The 21145-nt window shown below is 51.2% G+C and overlaps 1 protein-coding gene across 1 annotated transcript; it reads left to right on the top strand.

Annotated features, from left to right (window-relative positions):
• Nucleotides 1-2138: 2138 nt before the first annotated feature.
• On the top strand, nt 2139-19548 carry PHF13 (PHD finger protein 13). The gene is made up of 5 exons (XM_078873275.1): nt 2139-2339; nt 3676-3707; nt 9210-9308; nt 9803-10943; nt 14370-19548. Exons 1-5 carry the CDS (start codon nt 2318-2320, stop codon nt 14594-14596), a joined length of 1521 nt encoding a protein of 506 aa, XP_078729401.1. The 5' UTR covers nt 2139-2317; the 3' UTR covers nt 14597-19548.
• The last annotated feature ends 1597 nt before the right edge of the window (nt 19549-21145 follow it).

Consider the following 21145-nt stretch of genomic DNA (forward strand, 5'->3'; position numbering starts at 1 on the left):
TGACCCATAGGTGGCAGCCATCTCAAGCCAGAGGACGAGAGGACTCTAGCCGCCACGCATATAAAGGATTTATAGTGAAAACTTTGTTTTTACGGGTTAATTTTTATTTTTTAGCTTTGGGAGGGAATCGGAGAAGCCAGATGAAACAGTGAGTTAGAATGCTGAACGGGGGGAGAGAGAGTACAAGCACCACGTACAAAGGCGCCACAGCTGGGAATCGAACCCAGGTACTTCTTACTGTGAGCGCACAAGGGGCCGTCCATAAATGACGTCACGTGATTTTGGACGATTTTTGACCCCCCCCCCCCCCATCGTCACACGGCGTCACAAAAAGTCAGACCCCCCCCCCTCAAACATGACGTCACAAAGCTCTGCCCCACCCCCCCCAAAAATAAAACATGCTTCAAATCGCTTTAAACTATTGTCATTGTAGTGCGTATTTAATGTGGCGCTGCACTCTGATGTTGTAGGAGAAAACATTTATCAAAAAGTCTATTTAATTAAGTAGAACGCGTTGTCTATATTTATTTAAAGTTGCGCATTTTGATGTGACGTCACATTTCTCAACCCCCCCCGCCCTCGTCACACATCGTCACAAATTTTAATTTAGGTGCTTTCGTGACTGCAGGAATTATTCTTTGGTTCTTTTCGGTTAAGTCACGTCTAAAAATAAAATAATAAATTAAAATAACATATTACGACGTTTCGATTGCAACACAAGCAATCATCATCAGGTATAAAAGAAATAGCAACAAAAAATCTAACTAGAAAACTATAGACAGACATACAAGCAGACAGACATCACAACGGCACACAGAGAGAGGACACACATCGGCACAAAGAGAGGGGTTGTCTCTATGACGGTCCCTTAAATATAGAGAGGGGGGGCGAGAACGGAGAGAGGGAGGGGGCAGAGAGAATTAGCATATCAATGAGTGTACGCCAACGTACTGCTGCTGCTGCAAGTAAGATGACAATGTGGAACGCGCACGCAAAATTGAAAACTAGGAGACAGGCACACGAAAATTAAATAACCCAGCAAAATATCGAAATGTGATGTAATACAACACAGAGAGTCGGTTAACACACAATTAACGCATAGCCTCACACACAGATAGACAGGCTATGCGTTAATTGTGTGTTAACCGACTCTCTGTGTTGTATTACATCACATTTCGATATTTTGCTGGGTTATTTAATTTTCGTGTGCCTGTCTCCTAGTTTTCAATTTTGCGTGCGCGTTCCACATTGTCATCTTACTTGCAGCAGCAGCAGTACGTTGGCGTACACTCATTGATATACTAATTCTCTCTGCCCCCTCCCTCTCTCCGTTCTCGCCCCCCCCTCTCTATATTTAAGGGACCGTCATAGAGACAACCCCTCTCTTTGTGCCGATGTGTGTCCTCTCTCTGTGTGCCGTTGTGATGTCTGTCTGCTTGTATGTCTGTCTATAGTTTTCTAGTTAGATTTTTTGTTGCTATTTCTTTTATACCTGATGATGATTGCTTGTGTTGCAATCGAAACGTCGTAATATGTTATTTTAATTTATTATTTTATTTTTAGACGTGACTTAACCGAAAAGAACCAAAGAATCGTCACAAATGTCTGACCCCCCCTCCCCATAGGTGCGTGACGTCATTTATGGAGCCGAAGGAGAGGGGAGGAGCCGGAGGAGAGAGGAGGAGGAGCTGAAGAGGAGGAGCTGGAGGAGAGGGGAGGAGGTGGAGGGGAGGAGGTGGAGGAGGAGGTGGAGGGGAGGAGGAGGTGGAGGAGGAGGTGGAGGGGAGGAGGAGGTGCCGGAGGAGGAGGAGCTGGAGGAGGAGGAAGTGGAGGGGAGGAGGAGCTGGAGGAGGAGGAGGTGGAAGGGAGGAGGAGGTGGAAGGGGGCGGAGCCGGAGGAGGAGCCGGAGGGGAGGAGGAGCCGGAGGGGGGGAGGAGCCGGAGGAGGAGGAGCCGGAGGGGAGGAGCCGGAGGGGAGGAGCTGGAGGGGAGGAGCTGGAGGGGAGGAGCCGGAGGAGAGGGGAGGAGGTGGAGCTGGAGGGGAGGAGGAGGTGGAGCCGGAGGGGAGGAGGAGGTGGTGCTGGAGGGGAGGAGGAGGTGGGGCTGGAGGGGAGGAGGAGGTGGTGGAAGAACGAAACGTTGAGAGCAGACGGAGGGAGAGGATCTGGAGGAGAGAGGAGGAGGAGGCGGATCTGGAGCAGGAGGAGGGGGAGGCGGGGGAGTCGGTCCCCTCCGCCGCGCTCCGCTCCGCTCGTCGCGCGGCCTCCTCCCCGGCACCTCGCCGCAGCCCGCACTCGCAGCTCGCGGCCATCAGCAGCATGTCTTCGGGCTTCTCCTCCGGTGCGTCCCCCTCTCTCGATCCTTCTCCTCCTCCTACTCCAGCGTGTCTATCTGTGTGTGAGCCGTCGTAAAGTCCCACACAGAGAGAGGGTGGTGAGTTGGGCTCGCCGAAGTGGGCACCGAGGCTGCTGCGTCTCTCGGGTGATCCCGGGGGTTCGACAACAACAACAACATCATCATCATCGTGGCTATCACAGGGGGAGGCAGGGAAGGGAGAGGTTTCATCCCCTCGGCTGAACCCTCGACGTGGGTCTCCTGGCTTATCGGTAACCGCAGACGGCTCTGGAGGCTGGAGAGGCTCCCAGACTCATCATGGCTCCCGACTCGTGGACCCCGTGTCGCTGTAGGCCGCGGTTCACGGTGGTCGCCGATGGCTTCTGGCTCTTGGGGGGAAGGGGGTTGGTTCTCGGTGTTGTTGTTGGTGGGGGGGGTGAGGAGGAGGTCGCGACTGTGAGGGGCATCGGCCTCACGGGGCCCCCGGACCTCTGGGGAAGTCGCGGCCTCCTGGCGGTGCGGTGCCGTGTGGATTGGGGGGGGGGGTCATGGCTCTTCTTGGCTCCTTTATCCGCTCCCATCGATCTCGACGACCAGAGCCCCCTACCTCCCACCATGTACAGCAGCAGCAACAGCAGCAGCTATAGCAGTAGCAACAACAGCAGCAGCAACGGCAGCAGCACCAGCAGCAGCTTCTCGGCTCAACCTGGTCCATCCTAAGGAGGAGCGGTGCTGGCTACCAAGGGTCCCGACTCCTCGAGAGAGAGAGAGAGAGACGGGGGGTTCAGGCCCCTATGCCCAGGCTACTCAGGGGACCCCGACCTCTTGATTCCGTCTCCTCAGCCGCGGGCCATCGACCGCCGTGGGTGGCGCTTTTCCGACCGCTTCTCCCCGCGTCTCTCCTCCCCGCGTCTCATCCGTCGTGCCCCCCTCTCCTTCTCCTCCTTCTTCTCCTCCTACCTCCGCCGTTGCCGACAGGGCGGCTAAATGCCCGTGCGAGATAAAACAACAACAACAAAAATCCCAAGTCGTCGTTTGCGCGACTCCATTCCGAATCGTCACCCGCCCGCGGCCTTGACTGGGAGCCGCGACCTCGGCCTCGCCTGGGGCGCCCGCCCGGGCAACGTCGCCTCGGCCCCGGGGGGTGGTGGAGTCGTCGGGGGTCGGTGTCGGTGTGGGGGTGGCGAGCGTGGTTATCGAGTCCCCCTTGGATCTGTTTGAGGCAGGGCATGGCGATGGAGCTTAGCTCGTGTCTCACCGCGTGTGTTTCTCTCTCTGTCTCTTTCTCTCTTTCCACTCCCCCCCCCCGTCCTGTCTCCTACTCTCTCCGTGTCTCCTGCAGGATCGGACACATGTTCTGCCATGGACGGCGAGGTAAGTGTCGTGGCGTATTCTGTGTTTTGTTTGTTCTCGTATTCAATCGAGGTGGGGTGGGTTGGTAGTTAAAGGTGCTTTGGCGACTGACGCCACTGTCGTTTTGCGCATCGTAGTAGAACTGCGAGCGGTAAGGGCGGATTTGGTGAGGCTTTCTTTATCCAGCAGTGGATTATTGATCGAGACCGACGGACGGGGTGGTTAGTGGTGGTGGTCGTGTTGGATCCAGACCTATTTCCTCACCGCCACCAACCACCACCACCACCATCGGCAACTCGGTTAACGCCTCTCGTTTGCTGCGGTTGATTCGGATGTCGGATTGAAACGAGTGCCTGAAAGATATTGGTGTGGGAGTTGTTTGAAACGTGCTTTGGTTGTGCGGTGGTGGTGGTGGTGGTGGTAGCGGTGGTAGCGGTGGTGGTGGTAGCGGTGATGTGGCGGTGAGTGATGATGGTGGTGATAAGAGGTGGAGGAAGTCGAGGCGGTGCTGATGGCGATAGTGGAGGTTGGTGGTGGTGGTCATGATGGTGAAAGCGCGAGACGTATCATGGTGGTAATAATCAAAGTGGAGGAGGTGGTGGTGGTAGTAGTGGTGGTCATTACGGTGATGTGGTTAGTAGAGTTGGAGGTCGTGGTGGTGAAGGCAGTGGTGGTAGGTTCATGGTCATGAGCATGGGGACGTTGCTGGTAGTCGTGGTGGTGATGGAGGTATTGGTCGTGGAAGTGATCATGGTGGCAATGACGTTGATCATGGTGATGAAGAAAGTGATGATGGTGGTGATGGAGGTATTGGTCGTGGAAGTGATCATGGTGGCAATGACGTTGATCATGGTGATGAAGAAAGTGATGATGGTGATGATGGAGGTAGTGGTGGTGATCGTGGTGGTGATAACGTTGACCATGGTGATGAAGGAGAGATAGTGATGTAGATGGCGGTGGTGGTGGCAGAGGCAGTCATGGTGGTGATAATGGTGATGAAATTAATGGTGGTGATGTAACGAGTGATGGTTAATGGAGCTAAATGTTATGGTGGAAGTGGTGGTGGTGATAGAGGTTCTGGTCTTGGTGGTGTAATTGCTGATGAAGGTGTTCATTAAGTCGTGGTTCTGATGGAGATGGTGGTCATTGAGGTGGTGGAGGTGTTGACGATGAAGGTAGTAGTCGTAAAGTTAATGATGGATGGAGTCATGTTAATGGTGGTCAAGATGGTGACGATAATAGATGGATGTGTTGGAAGTATTAGTGATGAACGTTGTGTCTAGCGGTTAGCACGCTACGCTACGAACCCAGCGATCCGAGTTCGATTCCCGCACCCGGCCAACACCAGTGAGGATTATCTGAACCGGTCCTGGGTCTCCCTTAGGTTGACTCATCCTGAAATGAGTACATGGTGTGTAAAATATCACCACTGGGGAGACAAAGGCGGCTGGGCATGGTGTTGACCATCCACCCCCTCGTGAGCCATGCCGGCCCTCATAGGTGCTCGCTAACAGCACTTGCCCCAACAGTTCGTTCAGGCTATACGGGGTATCTTTGTCTTTGATGATGAAGGCGGTCATCAAATTGGTGGTGTCTGTAATGCAGGTGGTGGGGATGAAGGCCGTGGTGTTTGGAGGTAGTGGTAGTTGATGTGTTGGTTGTTATAATTATATGGTGGTGGTATGTGTTCGTGATAATGGTGGAGATTATCATTTGTGATGATAGAAGGTATGATGCTGGTAGTGAGGATGATTGATGTAGTAACGGTGGTGATGTTGATAATGTCATGGTTATTGTAGTGGTGGTAGAGGTGATCGAGGTGGTTAGGGGTGTGAATGTGGTGTTGATGGGAGGTGATTATGAATCTAGTGGTGATGGTGGCAATGGTGGTGATAATAAGGTGGTGATGGTTAAATTGGTGGTTGGCAATTAAGATAATGAATTTGTTGGTGGTGATAAGGATGGAATAGCTATTGTGTTCGTGGAAAAGATGGAAGTGATGAAGGTGGTGGCCATGGTAGTTAAAATGGATGTGACAGCTATTTTGGTGGAGGTGTCGGATGAGTTGGGTGATATGAAGGCTACCGTTGTCATCGAGGTGGCGATGAGGGGAAAGTTGTGGGCGGTGTTTAAAGTGGTCAAGTTAGTGGTGTTGGTGACGACTGTATGTTGAACTTCTTTCGCGCAAGTATGTAACCAACCGTGCTCATCGGAGGTGTGGAGGTGGCTGTGGTGTAAGTGATGGTCGTTGATCGATGAGAGTTGAAAATTGCGCTGGCTATATTGGAAGATTTTTATTTTATTCTTTGGGATGTGGGCATCGACAGTAATCCATCATTTGTTGCCCATCCCGAGTTGTGCTTAAAAGGTGGTGGTGCTGGGCCGTCCCCTTGAACTGCTGCTTTAGCCCGTGAGATAGTATCCCCCTCGCCTGGTATATAGGAGGTCGTGGGTTCCATCCTGACCCTAACGCCTTAATACTTGGAGTATTCATGTTCTCCCCGTGGTCGCGTGGATTTCTCTCCAGGTACTCCCGTTTTTCCCTCCACATTTAGAATCAACATGTGTTTAGAGTGTTTGGCTGCTATACATTTTCACATGATAAGCCACTTCGTTGAGCTGTCATGTGTGGCTAGGTTGCTTCTGAAAAAGAGCGAAACAGCTCAGTGGGCCTTACCTGGTAAAATTAAAATAGTTTAGTTTAGTTTCAGTTTCCCCTTCCCACAATGCTGCTTACTAGGGAGTTGCAGGATTATGAACCAGCGTATTCGCATTGGTGATAATGGATGTGAGGGTTATTGTGGTAATATTATTTGGTGGAGGTAGTTGTGATGAAAATGGTCATAGTCATGGAGATTCTGTTGCAGAAGTAATGGAGGTAGTGGTCATGGTGGTCATGGTGGTCGTGATGATACAAATGGTCGTGGTTGGTGTTGCCTTTCATTGTGGAGGCAATGGGATATATGTCCAGGGGTCGGTGGTGGTCATAGGCAGTGGTGAAGGTGGTGAAGGCGATGGTCACGATGTGGTAGTGGTGTTGTAGATGGGGGTATAGGGTGGTGGTCTTGTGATTGTCATGGTTACAGTGGTGATGGTGCTGATGATTAAGATGGAGGTAGATCCCATGATAGTGAAGTATGTTTTGTTGGAGAGAATGATGGTGGTGCTGAATTGATCTGGTGATGGCAGTTTCAGTGGTGCTGATGCTGTAAATCAGATTCAATTGGATTTGAAATCGTATATTCATCAACATTATCAGCAGCCATAATCAGTCTCCTGCTGGATGAAGGCCTCCCCAAGATGTTATCATCTCCTGGTTCTGCAATATAACATGACGTTACATTACAGTTCTTTAAATTATCACAGCATGGCAACGTGTTTTAATTTAATGAGCATCGCACATTCAACTTCATAAAAAACACATTTTGCTATTTTCAACGTATGACAGAATATAGCTGTAAATATATTCCATATTGATTATAAGATGCATGAAAGGTAAATGTGCAGCCCTGCAAATGCTTGCGCACAGCACTGCCGGCAGGAGAGCCTCCACCGCAGAGAGATCTTAGAGATCATCAGTGTCGGGGGTATTTTTGGTCCGCTGTTCCACGTCGGCCAGACCCTTTTTGGAAGGGGGTGGGAATACCCACACTTTTCCCCACCACACGCGACCTGCCGATCAACTAACTAACTGCGGGTTCAACCAATGTATACTTCTGGATGGACAGAGGCGGGAAGATTTAAGAAACGTGCACCATTATTACAACTGCCGCGCCTTGAGATTTCATCAATGATCTCTGGATTGCAAATCAAGGTGTGGTAACAATTTTGCCACTGCAAATTACTGCGTACGATGTATCTCAATACACTTTTGTATAAATAGTTATACATCATATGTAAATGAATAAAATGACTGGAATAGAATACAAATAAATGTTAACGTGATTTTGTAAGTTATGTTGGAGGTGATGGAAGAGATTAAGGCAATCTGGAGGGTAGTGTTTGTATAGCGATACAAGGCTTCCTACTTAACCGAGCCACCCGTGTTTATTCACAGCAACGTCTCAAGGCCAAACGGATCTTCAGTCCCATTACGTGTCCATTCGATATATTTATATTTTTGATTCTGTCCATGCGGTTCATCGTACATCTCCCCCAAGGCAAAGGGCACAGTACAGTACTTGCAGCTGAGCTTCTGGTGGTAATGCGAAGCTCCTTATTACGAGGTACGAGGCAGCAGCAATGACGGTCTCATCGTCATGTTATTGTCATCATTGTCGTCGTCGTCATCATCTTCATCATCCTCAGGAATAATAACTTAATTGTCATTCCTGGTGATAATGAAGTGCCATTACGGACAGTGTAGATGTGTAGCTTTTAAACATGGGCCTTGGAAAGCCTCTCAAACTTAATATAATGACTTGGGCAATTAAAATATGAAATGGAAAATTGAGATTCGGAACTTAATTTTCAAAATTATTACCATCTTGCAATCCAATTTGCGTAGGAATATTTCATATCTCACATGTCATTGGTGCAAAAGCAGAGACACTGGAATCATATTTTATATCTGGCCTCCATTCTTTAGGAAACCTGGTGATTTGCGAAAGAGTTTAATGTCGTGGCCAAATCCATAGGTTTGGAGTGGGTGGAATCTTAATTTTGGAGCTTTCGTGACTGCAGGAATTATTCTTTGGTTATTTCGGTAAAGTCACGTATAAAGATAAAATAATAAATTAAATAATAGCATACGACGTTTCGATCGCAACACAAGCAATCATCATCAGGTATAATGAAATAGCGACATAAAATCTAACCAGAAAACTATAGACAGACATATAAGCAGACAGATATCACCAAGATACATAGAGCGAGCAACACAGGTACAGAGAGGGGTGATCGTCTCTGTGGGGTGGCCTTAAATAGACAGAGGGGGGCGGAGGCAGCGAGAGGGAGGGGGGTTAGAGACAAAATTTACATGTCAATGAGTACGAGGAGACGCGTAGAGAAGTACGCAGGCTTAGAGGGAGAAAGAAACACACTAAAATTAAATAACCTAGCAAAGTATCGAAATGTTATGTAAAACGACACAGAGAGTCGCGGCGAAGTGGATTATCTCGCTGCACTTTAAAAACAAGCTACCCGAGTCCGATTCCCGGGCCACGGCTAGCATCAGTGGCAGACGATCTCTGAAACCAGTCATGGGACCCCGCCCACTTGACCCAACCCACAAACTGACGACTCTACCCTTTGCACTCCCTTCCCCAACCACGGGCCTATGCTGGCCACGTGCCAAAATGTTTATATTTGGCTTCACTTTTATTTTCAAACTTGTGTTTAGTCGAACACAAACTACAAAAAAAGCTAGCGGCCACTATTCGGCCAAATCAGAACCCAAAGCGAATATTCTGTGCGTGTGTACTGTGGTCTTACAATAAACGACACTCGGATAAAAAAAAAACGTGGATTGGAAGCTGGAGTCATTTGCCGATTTGTGTTTACGGTTTTTGTTGTTGTTCGCAGACTTCCATTAAGACCAAGCGTCATCGCACAGTGGAGGACTTCAACCAGTTCTGCACGTTCGTGTTGGCTTACGCTGGATACATCCCACACCCCGACGAAGTGAGCATCCGCCAGCACCTCCCCGAATGACTGCAAGCGATGCAATGAGTCGGAAATTTAACATCGATTCTTGCGCCAGTGATGTGTCTTGTTGAATTGTGTGTGTGTTTAAGATTCAATTGTCTATACGTATTTCAAAGCACCGCGCATGCAAATTATATGACGTAGCTTTAGGCTGATGAATAAATGACGTGGACTATACAGAACAAATGACACGGGCTATATAGATATATATCAAACGGAAGACTGTACTTTCCAAACAATACAGACACTACGAATGAAAAGACGCAACGAGATGGACAGGACAAAAATGACACAACGAGATGGGACAGGATTCAAATGACAGACTTTCCTTCTGAGACGGCATTACGAACAAGAGAGAGACTTTACAAAGGATACGGACGGAACTGAGCCATTCGTTCTCGTCGCCTGGAAAGGGGGAGGCCTTTGTGAGTGGGCTGAAGGAATGAGCCGCGCGTTTTTTGTCTCCCCAGGGTGGGAGCGTGAACGCGGCCCTGAGCGTCGGCACCACGGACAGCTCTCTGGACGGGGACAGCTGGACGTCGGCCCGCTCCCCCGGCCCCCAAACCCACGAAGGCAGTGCCCCCAAGAAGCCCAAGCTGTCCGCGGGCAAAGGGCAGGGCCAGGGGCACGGCCCCGGGCCACCCGCGACGCAGCCCTCGAGCAACGGGGCCGGCAGCGGCGGAAAGGGCAGCGGTGGCATCCGTCGCGCAAAGGCGGACGGCTCGCTCGCTCACCGCAGGCACCACCATCATCACAACCGCCACCGCCACCACCGCAACCACCGCAACCACCATCACAACCACCGCAATGGAGGAGGAGGAGGGGGTGGAGGAGCTGGTGTTGGTGGAGGAGGTGGGTTGGGAGGCGGTGGAAGCAGCAACAACAACAACAACGGCAGCAACAGCAGCAGCGGCAGCAATGCCCGCCACTTCCCGGCGGTCAAGAAGCACAAGTCGCAGGCGCGACTGTCCATGTCGCCCGTCAAGCAGAAGGTGAAGAAGAGCAAGAAGAAGAAGAAGGCCGAGAAGGCGAAGATGTTGAAGGCGGTGGCTGCGGCGGCAGCGGCGACACAAGCGGCGGCCGCCACCGCAACCGCCGCCGCAACGACAACGACGCCGGCCAAGGACGAGAAGAAGATAGCCGCGGCCAAAGCGTTCGCGTCGGCGGCGGCCGCTGCGCTGGCTCGGGCCATCAAGACGGAGCCGGTCGCCGACGACGACGACGCCGGCGAAGACGGCGACGTCGCCGGCGGCGGCGGCGATGGAGGCGCTGGCGCCGGATCGACCTCGGAACTCGACACGGACGAAGAGATCGAGGCCATCCTGGCGCGCGAGCGATCCTGCGGGCTCCGGCTGCCGCGAGTCGCCGGACGAGAGGACGCCGACGAAGACGGCGGCGACGAGGACTTTGACGAGAACGACGAGGACTTTGACGACGACGATCTCGACGACGTCGATTACGACGACGTGAGGGTGGCGCCCAAGAGGACAGAGGCGGCGGCAACGAGGACGTCGTTGGCGAGGAAAATGCCGGGGCTGAGGGCGTGCGGCAAGAAGTCGAAGGTGAAGGCTTACCGGGACCAGGACGACGAAGACATTATGGTGGACTCCGGTAAGAACCGAGGGCTCCGTGCGTGACACGTCGAGGAGGAGGAGGGCCGTGGGGCTCGCGATGCTCATTAATGACGGCAATCGCGTGACGGCAGCATCAAGGGGCTGGGGCCGTTTGTAGAGGTCGCAACCGGGTACCCGATACCCGTACCCTACCCGATACCCGGCTACCCGTACCCAGCCGGGTACGGGTACGGGTACCCGTTTGCGACCCTGGTGCGGCCGGGTACGGGTAGGCCGTGAGTCACTGGTGAGTAACCGTTTGTCACTCATTTCCCAACGTCTTGTCTCTTCTCACAATTCAAGTTCCTAGAATCAACCCACCCACGCCTGCAACATGGCTTCATCCCAGAGGTCGCAATCAGGTACCCGATACCCGTACCCTACCCGTACCCGGCCGGGTACCCTACCCGTACCCGGCCGGGTACGGGTAGGGTACGGGTATCGGGTAGGGTACGGGTACCCGTTTGCGACCCTGGTGCGGCCGGGTACGGGTAAGGAATCAAAACCCGTTTGCGACCTCTGGCCGTTTGTGAAAAACAAAATCCAGCAGTGGATTGGTAATCGATTGTGAGAGTTGATATTCGTGTGTTTGTGTGTGTGGGGGAGCGGTAGTGGTAGCGCAGTGGGTTAGCGCGCTGCACTACGAACCCGGCGACCCGAGTTCGATTCCCGCTCATGGCCAACACCGGTGACAATTATTTGAACCGGCCCTGGGCTAGGTCGACTCGACCTCAAATGAGTACCTGGTACAGTGTGTAAGCATCGCCACGAGGTGCTCGCTAGCAGCACTTGCTCCACAGTCTGTTAAGGCTATACGGGGGGGGGGGGGGGGGTGGGACCTTTGCCATTGTTGTGTGTGCGTGAAAGTGAGTCTGTGCATGTACATGCACGTGCGCGCATGTGTGTGGTGAGCGGTAGTGCAATGGTTATCATGCTGTACTATCAACCTGGCGTCCCGAGTTTGATTCCCGCTCACGACCTGCTCGTCATACTGCTATTGATGTATTGAGTTATATTTGTCCGTCGTTACGATTTTAACTTGAGAACCTTGAGCAGGGTAAACATGAGCCCCCTGCGCACACGGGCAACCCTTGCCGTGCGCGCGGCGACGGTGGCTGCGACAGAGTGACCGTGGTGGTGACAGAGTGACCGTGGTGGAGGTGACGGTGGCAGTGATGGCGGCGGTGATGGCGGCGGTGACAGTGACTGTAGCAGTGATGGCGGCGGTGACGGCAGTGGTGACAGTGACCGTGGTGGAGGTGACGGTGGCAGTGACGGCAGTGGTGACAGAGTGACCGTGGTGGTGGTGACGGTGGCAGTGATGGCTACGGTGATGGCGGCGGTGACGGTGACTGTAGCTGTGATGGTGACGGTGATGGCGGCGGTGACAGTGACTGTAGCTGTGATGGTGACGGTGATGGCGATGGTGACGGTGACGGTGACTGTAGCTGGGATGGTGACGGTGATGGCGGCGGTGACGGTGACTGTAGCTGTGATGGTGACGGTGATGGCGGCGGTGACGGTGACTGTAGCTGTGACGGTGATGGTGACGGTGACTAGCTGTGATGGTGACGGTGATGGCGGCGGTGACGGTGACGGTGACTGTAGCTGTGATGGTGACGGTGATGGCGGCGGTGACGGTGACTGTAGCTGTGATGGTGATGGTGATGGCGGCGGTGACGGTGACTGTAGCTGTGATGGTGACGGTGACTATAGCTGTGATGGTGACGGTGATGGCGGCGGTGACGGTGACGGTGACTGTAGCTGTGATGGTGACGGTGGCGACGGCCACGGTGACGGCCGCACTGACGCTGGCGCTGGCGGCCACGGTGTTTGAACAGCGCCGGGCTCGCCGCCGATGCTATCCGTCAGCTGTCCGTCTGACATTTCCCCACGCTTAAGTTTCAGCCGCGTCAAATGTTGCTTTTTCTTTGTCGACCGGCGTAGTAAAGTACGGTCGTACAACCCCTTCCCCCGTGATCGACCCGGCATGGCGCGAGGCCTTTTTGTCCGCAGTGGATTCATAGACAGCCTTGCACCTGTGCATGCTGTCGCACAGTTCCCGTGTGGAGGAATTCAATCTGAATCAGAATATTTATTAATGCTGGAGCAATCCGATAAGCTCCAGAGCTCTTTTTCACACATCCAGTATTCCAGAGATGTTCAGGAAAATGTGTTCCAGGCGCCTGTGGTGGGTGGGGGGGGGAACTTGCTGTGCTTGAGTGGATTAACATTAAATCCCACTTACGCAGAGGACAAGCGTCTCTACGCATAGCCACCCCCAGTCTATCGACCGCCTCAAAACAAATGTGGAAAGCGCGGCCTCTCTGAACTTGGTGGCGTATAATGGGGCATTTCTCTCAGCTGGCGGGGATGTCGACTGGTCTGTTTGTTTTGATCACCGTCTGTAATGTTCAAGCGGGGCAGCGATTGAGAGCGCTGCTGGTACCATCGGTTCTCCTGTAAACGCGTGTGGTTTTCTCAACGCGAGTTGGATACAGCACGATGAATGTTTTTGGGGGTGGGGGTGGATACAATTTTTTATAACGCCGATGTGAATTGGATACAACACGAATAAGCGATCGTACGGCTGCCTCGGCATGGCATCGCACAAGGCGGGATGCTGCTGGATGCTTGTTGATGGCCACCCACGCGCGCGCCTTAGTTTTTGTTTGACCTGCGTATGCATCTCGCGTGCGATCGTGGACTGAGCTTTAGTCTGCATCGTCGAGTATTATCATAACGCGATCATTCCTTAACGCGGCGTTCGTCAGGAACGCAACTACTTGCCGCCGCGTTGTAGGAGAACAGGCTGCAGAACTGCGTGATGGGGATTTCGCGCTCTTCTCGGACGTAGCGAGGCTGTGGGGTAAGGGACGACGACAGGGCGGGGGGGGGGGGGCTTCGGAAGGACGAGCAGTTGCGGGGGAAAGTCGGAAGCGGGGGTGGTCGTCATGCGGTGGCGGTAGACGACTCGGTGTGGCCGTGGAGGGGTATGACGAGCTCTCGACGTTGGCGGAGTTTGGACAAGGCGCGACGCTCGCGGGAGGAACGGGTGACCGTGGAAATGGCCGATTAGAAGAGTGACGAGAAAGCGGCTGATAGGCGGTGTGGTGTTGGCACAAGCCGAAGGCAAGTCGGCGAGCCATGAACAGCACAACCGCAAAAACCTTCGCAGCTGTAATCATCGTTGGTGTGATGACTAATCTTATTTATTTTTTTTCTCTCCCGCACTCCTCTCCCCAATTCTCTCCCATCGTCGCCGCCGCCGCCGCCACCACTCATCCGCCGCACGACCCCTTGCCGCTCACCCGCCCACGATTCATCGCCTGCCCCGCTCTCCCTCCCACCCGGTCACCCGCTCGCCGCCTCTTCAACCCCCCGGGCCGCCACTGTCAACAACGGCGCCGGCGTCGTAAAGCAGACGACGCGTCGTGGAAGCTCATCACGTGCTACTGCATGAAGCCGTTTGCCGGGCGGCCGATGATCGAGTGTGACGAGTGCGGTACTTGGGTGCACCTCTACTGCGCCAAGATCCGCAAGTCCAACGTGCCGGACGTGTTCGTGTGCCAGCCGTGCCGGGAGGCCAAGCACGACATTCGCCGCTCGAGCCGAGCCCACAGGAGCCCGCGCAAGCACCTCCCGGACTGACGTACCCCACGTGCGGCTCCACCATTGTGTCGAGCTGCGGCCAAAACTCAGCGCTTCTCCAGGACTGACGTACCACCAGCCCGCCGTCTCCCCTTGCACGCGTCTCCCCTCCCCCCCCCCCCCCCCATGCATCTCCACCACTATCAAAGCGTTCCCGGACTGACGTACCGCCAGTCACGGATCCTCCTGCCCCTCTTCCCCTACCTCGTGTGTCTTCCCTGTTCTGTGCCTCCACTATTCCTGTGTCTTTTAATGCATCTTGTCTTCACTACCAGAGCTGATAAGAAAACTCACCACCTGACCGATGGTACCACTAGACCGATGGTACCACTACAATACCAGAGCTTCTATTTAAAGGTATAAAAATACTGGACACCCCCTAGACTGACACACCACACCACCAACCCCCCCCCCCCCCCCGTCTCCCCCCCTCCCCGTGTCCCCAGATTTAACGGCACACACGCAAATGTGTGCAGCATCGAACGCAACAAAAGCTCGCTCAGCCTTGTCCAGACCACCAGGTCAAAATAACTGAATGTGTGGCCATTTTGTTGTTTAGACCACCAATTGAAAGAGTTGAGGATATGTGGCCCTTCCCATAGGCAGCATTTAAACATGAAGAAGAACGTAGACCGGCTTTTGTCACGTCAGTCATCAGTGTCTCTGGAAGCCTCGTATATGAAGAGGACAGGCCTTTACAATATGGGGGACACCCATTGGCATTTGTCCAAAGGAAACAATCATTTGAGTCTGTAAATTTCGAGACAACAGAAGATAAACATTACTGCAGGAAACATTAAAAACACGCAGGTGTGCGACAATGCACGTACAAAAATCCGTCAGTCTTGAAAAGAAAGTCTTAAAAAGAAAGCAAAAAAACTGAACCTCCCGGTCACTTCCCCACCTCCCTGCCCTCCCCCGGTGTCTATCCATTGCCAGAGATATGAGATAACTATAATAAAAACAATTATAATAATCATACAAAAACATCAGAGCAGCTCCTGGACTGACGTACCACTGAACCAACTCCTATGTTTGTCTCCATTTTCCAGAGCTGTTGAAAAAAAATAATAACAACAAAGATTCTGCACGTACCACTAGACTCTCCTTCCCTCTCGCCGTGTCTCTTCACTGCTCCCAGAGTTACGAAACATTTAATCAAACAGAGACTTATTCTATTTAATTCTATTTGGACGAGCCTTTTGTGTTTTAGGTGCAATTCTTTGTTAGTATTTTGAATGCGATTTTTTTTGTTGTTGAATAGATTTTTTATTTACATTAAAAAATATACCTAAATCATATCCTGAGTACAGCAAGTAAGTATCGATTACTTGATGCTGCCAATATTACTATTGGAATCAAGTAATTGGATGAATAATCCGTTTGGAAATCTGGCAGAGCTGTCTCTAGAGCTCGGCGTATCTGGAAACGGGCTGCAGAAGAGATCTCAAAAATCCTCCGAGTGGCCGATTTAACTTCTACACAGGAGAGGGGGCTCTCTCCCATGCACTCTGATTTAAGCTTATCTGTCAAAATGATCGTCACACTTTGCATGTGATGTGTTTTATTTGGCAGTTATTGGTTACAGGGCTGACCATCAATTCACGAAGCTTGTGTTTAAACCACGGTCGGTTGAAAACCCAGCTTTGAACCTCTGATTTCAGCGGCACCCTCTAGGGTTATTGTCATCTGTATGCCCTTTAGCTTTACACATTTGTCAGTTATTCGTATTTCTCTGTTTAACTTATTAATTTGAAAACATTGTAAAAAAAATTAGTTGAAAACTGCCCTTCATTTATTTCAAATTTTCGTATCAAAAATGCAAGTCGTTTCCTTTACCTTTTTTGTTCTCTCTGTCGTGACATTTCATAGTTTTTTTTATCTTCAATTTGTACATTTCCCGTTGATATTGTTTATTACTTTCTCATGTTTGTATATTTTTCCTCTGCACTGACGCCTTGTATACAGTGGTTCCCTCGTTAATTTGTGAATAAGCTATTAAATACTTTAGATTTATCTCATCACTTTCTGTCATGACATACTCTGTCATCACTTTATCTCACCACTTTATCTCGTTTTTTTCCCCTCTCGATGCAGTGGTCGTGTAGGGTTCCAGATGTGATTCGCGGATAGCCAAAATCACGGCTAGGAAGTTCGTGAATAACGGGGAAATGCTGCACTTTTGCTGTGATTGTTGAACGCATGCGAGTGCACAGACACGGTGATACATTTCCCCCGCCCCATCCCGCTGTTCCTCTCCTCTACCCTCTGCGACTCGACACCTCCTCTCTCTACAACGAAAACGACATGACGACGCCCCACCCACATCGACGATTGATTTCTGTAGTATCGTAAAAAAAAAAATTTTGTCAAGACTATTTCAAGCAAGTTTGCTGCACGTCCATTGTTTTTTTTTTATAAATCCCTGCACACAAAGAAAAGGATTTGGAGGAAGCGTTCTGCAGGGACAAACTAAAGCCACCGCCCGTCGTTTTTTGAACAAACGAAAAAACTTGGCGAAAAGGGGTTTCGCCGTTTTTCAATCTTGTTTTGTAAGATGCCGTTACAAGCCTCGTCCGGACAAAAATGTCACGTGGGGCAAGTGGTGGGAGCGCAGCTGAAAGAAGGTCCGCGAAGCCACCACCACCACCACCAACGCCGCCACCACCACCACCACGTGGGTTGTTCAGGCAGCCCAGAGGAGGGCCTGGGTGCCCACGACGGTGCTTGCAGGGCGGCGGAGCCTGTGCTCTCACCTGGCGAATCCGGTTTGCGTATCACGTGGCCGGACTAGAAGAGCCGCCGCCTTGTTCGTGCGACGGGGTTCTCGGTGAACGTGAATGCGCCAGAGTTACCGGTGGGCAGGGATGAGGTTGGCACGATGCGTGTTTGATCGTCGGCACTGTTTGCGCGCGTTTGTTGCACCGTGTCGCGCGGCCGAGCTAAAGATACGATTAAGCTGAGAGGACTGCTTCGGTGTACACCAGGGGTGAACAGCCTATGGCCCGCGGGCCGGAAATATCGGTCCACTGTTTCTTTAAAAATGTCTTTGCGTCATTTCATCCGATGCTGCTGCTGCTGCAAGTTGGTTCTGATTTTGTGGAATAGTTGAACAGTATGTTTGCCCCGCAATTATTTTCTCAACAACGGCACCCGTTGCCCTTGCAACGGAGTCGGCGTTCTGTTGCCTTCGTTCGTTTTTACCCGCTATCAGACAGACCCACGGCACGCAGCAACGTGTGCGTTGATTCACATATGGGATGTTAAAACCCCATTCCGATGCTTAACATTCTTGAGGCAGAAGTTTTCTCTCGCATTAAAATAAAATTGAGCGCTAAACTTTTTTGTAAAATGGTTTGGATGGAGACCATGCCACTCTGACTATTGACATTGGTCTGATAATCGTTCAGTGGTTTGGTGGATCGTTTTCACCGCCATCTCTTGAGTCACCATCCTTTACCCCCTCGCTCCTTGGCTCCTCAGCATCCCACAGACAAGGACTTAACAAAATCCTGGTGCTAAAAATAATGATTAAAAAGTCCCTTTGTTACCCGACGATGGGTTTGGGGGTGCAAACACCAACGTCGCTCCCACCTGCCATTTTACGCCATCCTATCTTCATGCAGCTTCATGTTTTTTTTCCCCCCTCTTAGATGTCGTACGCTTAGAAGGGGCCCTCAAAACACGGCCTGTTGTGACCGAAGCCATGGGACTCGCGTGCCGGATTTTGTCTGTGGGTCTGGGGGGGGGGGAGGGGGCACCGTGTGGCGTCTTTCTTTGCGCTAGGATATCCGCCGTGGGAACCGAATTGACTCGGGATTCGTGAAACCTTTGGCGGCGCCTTGGACGAGTGTCGCCGTCATCGTCGTAGTTTTTACACCGACGAGTCTCGGAGGAAGAAAGCGATGCTCGCGTTTGTGAACGTGGGAGGGGGGGGGGGACCAGGCGCGCTCCACCTGGCGGCGGCGGCGGCGGCGGCGGCGTCGTGGATCGTGTCGGGTGGGTTCGCGTTTTACGAATCCACCTGCCGTTGATTTTTTTGCGTTTTTTGTTTTGTTTTTTAAATCGTCGTTTGTGTTTGTTTTTTTTAAGCGAACCTGTAAAACGGTGCGAAAGCGAGTGCCTATTTGCATGTGTGGGGAGGGAGGCAGCGCTCCTCCCCGTCCTCCCGAAGACGAAACGGAGAGAGATGTGCGCGCAAACGGAGGATGCGCTATCTAATGATGCTTCTGAGAAGCTGAGCACGTGTTTGTGTCTGTGTGCGCGCGCGCGCGATGAGACTTTAAGGCACGATTGTGGTCTGTCTCGATTTTTTTTCCCGTCCCTTTTTTTTATTGGGCCCCCCCTCCCTCCTCCACCCCTACTCCCCAAAAATAACGATGAGCGCACAGTGTATTGTAGACAAAGCCAAGGATAATGATCCGTTATGTCAGCCCATCTGATGTGGTGTTTGAAGCGGCGTTACAGAAGTGCACTTTGAAGGTTTCGGGCTGTCTGTTCGGAACTAATGTCGACGACATCCGTGAAGTGCAATCGAGTTTGGTGATGGTCGATCGATGGGGCGGTGGGTGGCGCACGTGGAAATTATTGGGAAGCCCCACAACTCAATCCAAAAATGTTCGAAAATCTTAGTGTCCGGCATGCCGTCGGCTGACCTCGTACAACATTACCGTTAATCCATCGTTCGCGACAGCTTTTCAAAATTAACGTCGGATTTTTTTGCTGTGGAAAACTGTAGAGGTCGTGGTACAGCAGACGCCATGAAACAGTGGTGTTTGGTGGGATTTCCTAACGCACTGTGATTACACTGGAAATCGGCCGTGGTGGCGGCAGCGCCGGCGAATGACATGCAAGTCTGTAACCCCGAGTTTTCCTTTTTGTCAGTTGAGTTAAACAGATGTCTGGACAACACATTGTGCGCTGACTTTTGATCTTGTCCCTTCAAATGTTAAGCCGTAATTGGAGGGTGGGGGCAGGGGGGTTGGATTTTCAGGGGGCTTGCAGAAACGAGACTGTCAGTAAGAACTCAAAAGTGAATGCGACTTGAGCTTACAGGATGGAAGACATAGGAGTGATGAGGATGATGATGGTAGTGATAATGCCTCGTACATGGACCTAATCTAACAGCTGAGTTCTTTACAAAAAACTTAGGACACTGGTGAAAAAAAGGACCCTGGTTTACACTCAATGTGATGATTTCCAGTTGATTCGAGTCATCGTTAAGGCCACGATCTATTGAAAATTGTCGGGGCAATCGTTGGCGGAAACTGTCACCAGCAACGCATTAACCGCGATCGACTCCGGCAACTTGGCGAGAAAGTTACAGACCTAACGAGTCATTCCTTAATGCAGCCCACTATTACCAGTCGTTGAGACGGTCACTCGGGGAAGACAGTACTTTTCGATATATAACAGGTAGAGTCACGTAGAAGGGAAATAATAAAATAATAAAAAATAAAGCATAATCAAATACAATTCTCACGACGTTTCGGCCACAACGCAAGCAGCCATCCTCAGGTGAAGAATAGGTCTGTCGGAAAGACAGCGTCTGAATGAACACCACCAAGCTTGGCAGCGTATATTTAAGCTGGGTTAGCGGAGGAAGGGCTGCTTGCGTTGTGGCCAAAACGTCGTGAGAATTGTATTATTTTATAATGTTTTATTTTTATTATTTTATTATTTCCCTTCTACTTGACTTTACCAAAAGAACCAAGAAGATGAATCCCTGCAGTCACGAAAAATTTAAATCGAAAGCTATATAACAGTTCGCTTACCGAAAAGGCAATCGGTCAGAAGGCTTTTTCTCTCTCATCCGTCCACGTCTCGCTCGTGCGCTGACCCTTTGAGGTCGGTGCATTGAGTGGGATATTTGGGCACACTTGCGTGACCTCTGAAGTGGCTGCGTCCCTAGTTGTCCACTTGGGAGGAGCTGTGATCAGATTTGAGATTTTATTCGGAAAGCTGCCGTTTTGTACAATCGGAAAAAATTCTGCTGCGGGGGTCTTCTGCCGGTGACTTTGCCCCTAATTTCCCCAGTGGGATCGTTGCCGTGACAGAAGCAAGAAAAGCCCATTGTTTGTGAGCTCTTGTGGCTCTGTAAGCATTTTCATTTTTTGTGAGGTCGATGAAAAATGCTTTCTCTGCAGCCCACATTGAAATTTAGTGGGTAGATCGCTACCACTCTGCCACATTTCTGTAAGCAATGGCTAAAAAGCACCGTCTTACAAACGCAAATGACTTAACGTTTCCTTTACTGCAGCAAGATAAAAATCCATGTTTTTGCAATTTGTTTTTTTTTTAAGGTGACATTGTGCAATTGCAGTAATAAACACAACTAGTTGGCCTGTGGCTGCATCTCCAGCACTAAAGCCAAGCTGCTGCCTCGTGCACATATTTGATTCTATGCTTTTTATTACCTTAAAAATATACATTTGGAGCCTGTTACTTTTTCTGTATTGTTCAAACACCAATACGAATGAAGAAAGATTACCGAAATCAACATAGGTCGTTCAACCTCTGTGGCCACCGCCCCTTCCTCGTTATGCCCCG

This window comes from Lampetra fluviatilis, chromosome 36, assembly GCF_964198595.1.
Source record: "Lampetra fluviatilis chromosome 36, kcLamFluv1.1, whole genome shotgun sequence".
Taxonomy (NCBI): domain Eukaryota; kingdom Metazoa; phylum Chordata; class Hyperoartia; order Petromyzontiformes; family Petromyzontidae; genus Lampetra; species Lampetra fluviatilis.